The sequence below is a fragment of the Hyla sarda genome, chromosome 13 (genome assembly GCF_029499605.1).
Source record: "Hyla sarda isolate aHylSar1 chromosome 13, aHylSar1.hap1, whole genome shotgun sequence".
Classification (NCBI taxonomy): Eukaryota; Metazoa; Chordata; class Amphibia; order Anura; family Hylidae; genus Hyla; species Hyla sarda.
Genome location: NC_079201.1, coordinates 47,581,648 through 47,590,383, shown reverse-complemented (window position 1 = coordinate 47,590,383; position 8,736 = coordinate 47,581,648). Strand labels below are relative to the sequence as shown.

General features: G+C 38.8%; 1 protein-coding gene across 8 annotated transcripts in view; it reads right to left on the bottom strand.

The window, feature by feature from the left end:
* Positions 1 to 428: 428 nt before the first annotated feature.
* The window catches only part of SEPTIN9 (septin 9), a 366,436-nt gene continuing 358,128 nt past the window's right edge, over positions 429 to 8,736 (bottom strand). For 4 of the 8 annotated variants that reach the window (XM_056549576.1, XM_056549575.1, XM_056549578.1 and 1 more), the window contains exon 10: positions 437 to 2,036. In XM_056549576.1, the coding sequence (XP_056405551.1) occupies positions 1,904 to 2,036 (133 nt within the window). In that variant the 3' untranslated portion in view covers positions 437 to 1,903. Of the gene's footprint in view, positions 2,037 to 8,736 lie in introns of all 8 variants that reach the window. The other 4 variants (XM_056549574.1, XM_056549572.1, XM_056549573.1 and 1 more) reach the window with 2 other exon arrangements.

Here is an 8,736-nt window from a genome sequence, read left to right as displayed (position 1 = left end):
GCAGGTGACGCAAAATGGTTTACTAGGCATTGATGTATGTACTGTATATCAAATTCGATGACCAGAATGAAAATATATACCAGAGTCACCATAGACAGCAATATATTTTCAAGCGGATTCTGTCAAAAGAATTAATGTGAATTATTTTGGTGGAGGCCAGAATTGTGATTTCTGCAGTGGAAATTTCACCATGTGCACAGTGCAGGAGGAGAATCCCATTGAATTCTGCTTGGAAATTCTGTCGTGTCTACATGGCCTTAAGAGTCTGGTAGCAAAGCGCTGATAGAAAGTGTGAAGTGTGCTGAACAAGCTTCATACATCAACCCATTTACTATCTTTGACCATCAGGCAACTCTAAAATAAAAAATTAGTTTTTAGGATTTACATCTTTATTTTCTGCCATCTAAACTAGGATAAGTTAAGGTGTAAAGAGACAGCAAAACACCTGCATTTGTAACATTTATTTTAGGAAATACATTTTAAAACACATCTTTATTATTTATACAAAAAAAAAAAAAAAAAAAAAAGACTAGTTTATCATAATGCATATAAATCAAATAAAAGGCCACTTTAGGAAATCTTGGATCTTTTTAGCCCTAAAAAAAAAAATTCACAAATAAGCAACAAAAAACAAAACAAAAACAATAAAAAAAAAAAACACATTTAGTTTCCTCTTAAAAGGACAGTACAATAACATCACAGACAGGGTGGCATCTTTTCAAATGTGCATTAAGTATCCTGCCTCTTCATACCTTAATCCTTAGTATGTGAAATATATATCTTTCAGTTGATATAGTTTTTTATTTGCTAAAATATAGCAACTCAAAAAGTATTTTTTTAAACTTTTTCAACTTTTTTTGTTTAATCGAATGCAGCTTAGCAAATAGAAGGCTTTTAAAGAAAGGAATAAGCTGGAGATCATTACAGTAAATGACAATTCACAAATGACAGGGAAAAAAGTTAAATACACAAGTTAATGACACAATTTATAACCTTTCATTTGGAAGGGAGCGCAACAGTTTTGCACTATGTGTATTAATCATCCATTACTTCCAGTAATAAAGATGTGTCAATAGACCGGGAAGGGCATTATAATGTAATGAAATGTTATACATAAAAGTGGGCCAGTAAGTGAAAGCTGAGGGACATAAGTTAAAACTAAAACAGGTAAGGGAGCGGAATGTGAGGAGAAAATGTGAGGGGGAAAATGCCCCACCAAAAAAAGTGTTACTAGTCCGTTAACAACCTGGTAAGGGAGGAACTGCCAAGGAATTTAGCAATATGTTAAAAAACAATAAACTAAGGCTTTACATACCATTTAACTAACATTCTTATTTCCAACTTCATTCTCTGCCTCCCTATTCATACTTACAGGTGTAATAAATACTGTATCTAACCTATAATTCAGCAGTGGGATGCAACACTTTCACATTCATGGTTCACCTTCAGCACGTCCGAATTTGGCAATGTAAATGAAAGGTAACTGGGAAATGCTTGGCTTCTTCTCGTAGGTTCCTCAGCCTCACTGAAAGAGAAGGCACCACAGCCACCAATACATCTATAGGGTTAACTTTTTGTATATCTACTGAACTGTGGCTATAATAAAGCACCACAGGCCATTAAATGGCTTAAAAACTCACACTGTAAAAAACTGTGACTTCACAATTTCCTAGTCTCCCCACCACCATCTTCAACTGCATTAATACCCTTTCACTTGTATGGCACATCCTTGCAGATCAAAGACCAGGCAGAATGGGGGGAAAGGGGGCCTCTGAAAATTTATGGACTAGCTTTCCTGGTCATTCTTTCCAAGAATTCTCCCGTAATGTCACAGGAGCAGAAGACACATGAAAGGAAACTGAAAGACAGGATGGATCAATAAAGGGAGTGCTAGGCCTCAGAATTACATCTCGTTGGAGGAGTAGTCTTTTTCCGCAGTGCCGTTGGACAGTATGTTTCCTTCTTGAAGCCGCTTGACACGGTATGCCTCAAAGTGAATACTGCTTGTTATGTCTTTAATATTCTGCATGTGCGTCCTACAATACATGAAATACAATGCTATTATTAAACTGAACTGCAATGTGCAATTATGTACAGAGGATATAAAATTCTACTCAAAAACAAATTCTTCAGTCTGTCAGTGGTGAGAGGGTAAATAGCTCACAGCTATAACTGGTTAACCAACAATGCGGCGAAATATCACTCAAGAAATAAGTGACATCATCATAGGAAGCAAGGAAGGAAGCGGTGGGTGTAAATGAGCTCTATGCAGGGCTGAACTATTGTTACTTGTGAAATGAGAATATGTAATTTGTTACAGTTGGTCTAATAAAAAGATAAAAGAAAACAACAATTCCACTGCAATATCCAGTACTTCCATATGAATAAAGTGTGTCAGAAAAAACATGCGGGGGAAATTAAAGTGTAAGTGCCATTTTATGTAACTTTTTAGAATAAGCTGTCCTTTGTGTACATGAGGAGAAGCACAATTTCTGGACATTATATAACTTTTACATGGTATTAAGTAGGGATCGACCGATATTGATTTTTTAGGGCAGATACCGATAATCTGGGACCTTTCAGGCCGATAGCTTATACCGATATTCCGGTATAATTTATCAGCTATTTCCAAACCCACCCCACCCTCCCCCGGCCCCGCAGAAGCTGCTGCAGATCAATGATTTAAAGCGGGTGCTTTAATTCAATGAACTGCAGAGGCTTTTGCGGGGCCAGAGACGGCAGCCGCCCTCTTCTCTCCCCCTGCCTGTCCTGGGGTCCTCCCTAGTCCAACCACTACCGCCGCTGCCCCATTGCCTCCCCCATCCAAGTTTTTATAACTACCTGTTCCCGGGGTCCGCGCTACTTCTGGCTCCGGCAGCGTCCTGAGCTTTCACTGTGTGCACTGACGGTGACGTCACGTTGAGGACGTCACTTTTTTTTGCGCTGCGCAGCGCACAGCAATAGTGCAGGACATCGCAGGAGCCAGAAGTAGCGCGGACCACGGGAAGAGGTAGTTATAAAACCGGGGAAGGGGGAGGCAATGGGGCGGAGGTCTCTGGCCGGGGAGGCGGGGCATTATCGGCATATCAGCAAGGTAACTGCCAATATCAATAATGTCCAAAATCGTGAATATCGGCCAAACCTATAATCGGTCGATCCCTAATATTAATTACCCCATAGTTAACCTCCCCCCCCCCCCCCTGCAGACTGTGTCAGCTATCTTTGTGCTCAGCTGCAGAGTGGATGAAGACAAGCCTCTGATGGCTGCCATATTCTACATATATAAAGAAAACAGGGCATTTTACATCCCTACCTGTCTGCAGAAAACCTTCAAAAGTAATAAAAGATTTTTGGTGCTCAAGGGTATATTGATATCGAGGTCAAGTGTACAGATAAACATATGTGAAAAACACCATACCATTAGGGAATGGATGAATATTAACCTGTTAATGACCATGGACGTCTATGCTCGTCCATGTGCCGTTAACGGCTGATTCTTGTAGCTGGTGGCCGGCGTTAATAGCAGACATGCGGCGATCGCCGCGGCAGGCTATTAACCCTTTAGATCGCCCCTAGGGCGATCCAGTGCGGAAGTAGTCTGAGGGCTTACCTCTCCTCCTGTGTTAGGCTCTATGGAACCACATTGATTTGTATGAGGAATCAAATGATTCCTACTAAAAGTTCCCTAAGGGGATTTTAGTCCCCTTAGGGGACTTTCAGGAGGAATAATTTCAACAAAGTTTAAAAAAAAAAAAGTTAAAAAAAACACACATTAACCCCTTCCCAAATTCCATATAAAGAAAGATATAAACATAATAAAAATAAACATGTGGTATGACCGTGTGTTTAAATGTCCGAACTATAAAAATGTATCGTTAATTAAACCGCACGGTTAATGGTGTACGCGCAAAAAATTCCAAAGTCCAAAATAGCGTATTTTTGGTCACTTTTGATACCATAAAAAAAGAATAAAAAGCGATCAAAAAGTCTGATCAAAACCAAATTGGTACCAATTAAAACTTGAGATCCCGGCACTAAAAATGAGCCCTCATACCACCCCGTACTCGGAAAATTAAAAAAGTTATAAGGGTCCGAAAAGGACAATTTTTAATGTATACATTTTCGTGCATGTAGTTATGATTTTTTCCAAAAGTATGACAAAATCAAACCTATATAAGCAGGGTATCATTTAAATTGTATGGACCTACAAAATAAAAATAAAGTGTCATTTTTTACCGAAAAATGTACTGGGTAGAAACACACAAAATGGTGTTTTTTTCTTCAATTTTGTCACACAATGATTTTTTTCCCGTTTCGCCATAGATTTTTGGGTAAAATGACTGATGTCATAGTAGAATTGGTGGCGCAAAAATAAGCCCTCATATGGATTTTTAGGTGCAAAATTGAAAGGGTTATGATATTTAAAAGGTAAGGAGGAAAAAACAAAAGTGCAAAAACAGAAAAACGCTTGGTCCTTAAGGGGTTAAATAACAGTTTATTATACCGCAATATTAACAAATAAAATGAGGTAGTGTAATCACAGGGCCCTTTGCGACACACTCCTAATAGATATAAATTAGAGATATAAAAATAGTATACAATATTATTCACATATAAAAAAGACCTATTAATTGGTGCCTGTAATATTGCTATATGTAAAAAATAAGTCCTTAATAGTAAACTGGGATCTGTAGTCCTCCCATAAAGTCTAGTATATGGCTTGGAAATGGTAAATCCTTCATTGTAGTTACAAGGTATGCTGGGACTTATAGTTGCCGTAATACAGTTCAAAAGTATGTTATTCTCAGTTCCTTATACCAGTAACACTGTTCAGTATTCTTTACTGATATACATCCAAATGACGACAACCCTGTCAGTTCTCAGTTATGGTATAGTCAGTTAATGCTTGTAGCAAACTTCTCCAGATTATATTGCAGTTGTGCCTGTATTAGTAGTTAGATTAGATCTTACCCGCTCGCGGTGTTGGCCGCTCTGTTGTCTCTTGCGTGCAAGACTTTGAGCACAGTGAGTGCGAAATACTTAGTTAGATGAGGTATACTGCGGACTGCGCCGCTTACCTGGTTATGATCGCTGACTGCGCCGCTTGGAAACTGTTGGATTGCTGACTGTGCCACTCAAGTGTGATGGGCAGTAGGAGATAGAGGATGGGACAGCTGTAAGTAGCGTCCTTGTGCAGCGCTGGCGGGAGATCAGCAATTCACAGGGTAAATTTGAAAAATAAATAAAGGAAGGTGATAACAAATGTGCTGATGTTATTAGCAGCAAATATTATATAATAATTCAAAGGCTGGATGCATTTCAGGACCACCCCTAGGTCCTTTCTTCAGCAACGAATAGATATGATAGCCCTAGGGTTGTTTTTCATCCTGTATATGTGTTTTTGAGGTCCCATAAGGCTTTTCCTAATAATTAGGGCTAATTGTGTTAGTGAAAAAACACGGCATGGATTAAAGCAAACTTTCTATGTTTCTCAAACAGAGAGGAAAACACTCAATGGATCACACATATATTACCTGCAGACTGTATCAACGTAGATGTATATATCATTTACATATAGATCTGACCTGAGAATATATAGCACCGTCAGAAAAAGCTACAATAATATTAAAATCAAAAACAAATAACAATGAATACAAATATCTCTAAAAATGTTAATAGAAATGTTAAAAGGTATATAGAGAAATAATGATGAAAATAAAAATAGAAAAAAGCATAAATGGAAAAAAAAAATGAATATATTTAGTGTATTTATTTTTATTTATTATATGTTGACCGTAAATAGTAGGGTACATGTAGGCAGTTGAACTCAAAGAGATGATTCAAGATAGGAGGGGTTCCCCCCCCCAAGGACCAGTCGGAGCGCTGGTAACACAGCCTGCCTCCAACCGGTCGTCGAGGAGAACCAACTCCCCCTTCAGGGTTCCAGAAAACCAAAAATTTTAAAGTCTGTGTTCAAACCCTTTGGCACCAGAGACTCAAATTCAAAGATCTTTCTAGATTCCGTCCTAGACATCTTGCCTATTTAATTCCCTCCGTGCCAGTCTTTTTTGACAGACATGATGGCAGTATTTCTCAGTAGGTTAGGATTACTTTCATGATGTTCTTTATTATGTAATGAAAGAGGATGCTTATCATTTCTCTTTTTGACATTATATCTATGCTCTAGTATGCAGGTTTTTAAAGCTCGTGATTAGAGATGAGCGAACTTACAGTAAATTCGATTCGTCACGAACTTCTCGGCTCGGCAGTTGACTTTATCTGCATAAATTAGTTCAGCTTTCGGATTCTCCGGCGGGCTGGAAAAGGTGGATACAGTCCTAGGAGACTCTTTCCTAGGAATGTATCCACCTTTTCCAGCCCACCGGAGCACCTGAAGGCTGAACTAATTTACGCAGGAAAAGTCATCAACTGCCGAGCCGAGAAGTTCGTGACGAATCGAATTTACTGTAAGTTCGCTCATCTCTACTCGTGATGTCCTACCTATGTATTTTTGCGGAACACTCTGACATAAATTACCCCTTTGCGCAGACAGTTGAGAAATTCTTTAATTGTGTGTTTGTAGTTGTTGGCATTACTCACCACTTTTGTTTTTGGGAAAATTGGCAGCTCTGCAAAATTTTTTTTTTACTTTTTTTTTTTTTCATTATTTATTTATCTTTATACCTTTAAAATTTCTATTAACATTTTTAGAGATATTTGTATTCATTGTTATTTATTATTAATTTTATTACCTTTTAATATTATTGTAGCTATTTCTGACCATGCTATATATTCTCAGGTCAGATCTATATGTAAATTATACATATATCTACGTTGATACAGACTGCAGGTAATATGTGTGTGATCCATTGAGTGTTTTCCTCTCTGAGAAACATAGAAAGTTTGCTTTAATCCATGCCGTGGTTTTTCACAAACCCAATTAGCCCTAATGATTAGGAAGATCCTTGTGGGACCTCAAAAACATATATATTTAGGATGAAAAACAACCCTTGTGCCATCATATCTATTTGCTGCTGAAGAAAGGACCTAGGGGTGGTCCTGAAATGCGCCCAGCCATTGAATTATTATAGACTATTTATTGCTAATAATATCAACACATTTGTTATCACCCTTTTTTTTCTTTTCAAATTTGCCCTGTGAGTGGCACTTGAGTGGCACAGTCTGCATTCTAACAGTTTGCAAGCGGCGCAGTCTGCGATCATAACCAGGTATGCGGTACAGTTCGCAGTATACCTCATCTAACGAAGTGTTCCGCACTCACTGTGCACAAAGTCTTGCACGCAAGAGACAATAGAGCGGCCGACACCGGCAGAAAGACTTCATTGTGATCCTGGCAGTGGGGAAGTGAGGTACCACACGCCACCAGTGAGTGGGTAAGATCTAATCTAACTACTAATACAGGCACAACTGCAATATAATCTGGAGAAGTTTGCTACGAGCATTAACTGACTATACCATAACTGAGAACTGACAGGGTTGCCGTCATTTGGATGTATATCAGTAAAGAATACTGAACACTGTTACTGATATAAGGAACTGAGAATAACGGGTCGGTTTTGCGGGCATTACTGGCAGCCACAGTCCGGATCTGGACCGCGGTCCGCCAGTTGATTACCCCTGGCCTAGGTCTTATTTTTGGGGTAGGGCTTATATTGCAGCCCACCCTGAAAATACTGCTAGGGCTTACTTTCGGGGTAGGGTTTATTTTCGGGGAAACACGGTATATCAGGGGTGTGTCACAAGGGCCCTGGGATTACACTACCTCGTTTTTTTTTTTTTATATTGCGGTATAATAAACTATTATTCATCCAGTCCCTAATGGTACAGTGTTTTTCACATTTTTATCTGTACACTCGACCTCCATATCCATATACCCTTGAGCGCCAAAAATCTTTCATCACTTTAATTGCTAGTTTTTTCACCTTAGGTGTGAGTGTTTGTTTGGCCTTCTTGGGTAAATTACATACAGCATAAGTGAGCCCTCCCCATACAATCTTTGTTTCCAAACCTTCAAAAGTAGCAGCAACATGAAGGGCATTATAGAGGGAAACTTGAGCAATCTAAACAGTGACAAACATACAGAAAAATTGGGTTTTTCCCAGTACTTCATCTTAGCCCCCCACTCATCCCCCACATCTCTCCTCTCCATACACTTTTATGGGCAGTGTATCCAGATTGTATTTATTGTACTGAAGTTGGATTCCCCTTAATGATAAACAGATATGATGTTGGAAGCAAGAAGGAAATGAGCCTTGTAAGTGTGCGATACAGGATAGGTGATACATGTTCAGTTGGTTAGTGTATAACGTGACCACTAGGATACCTATGGCTATGGTGAAGAGTAGCATGGAGTAGAAACCATAATCAATACAACTATGTGAGGGAAATAACCCTGCCCTTGAATTCTATTAATTTGTTGAGGGTCCAATGGTTGCACTCACACCAATACAATATTTATCATTATCACTGGAGTACTCTAGTTTCGTTCCACAAACTAAAAACATACTGACAGGCCCATGTAAGTGCGTTTCAGGAAAATAATGAACATTATGAGCCCCTAAGAGGACACAGACAAATGCAAGTGTTGTCAATCTCTTTAGCTCTGCAAAATACGTTTATGCTCAATGAGCAACAGAAGGACCGGGTTTTTTTTCCATTTTCGCATTTTCGTTTTTTTGCTCCTTGCCTTTAAAAAATCATAACTCTTTCAATTTT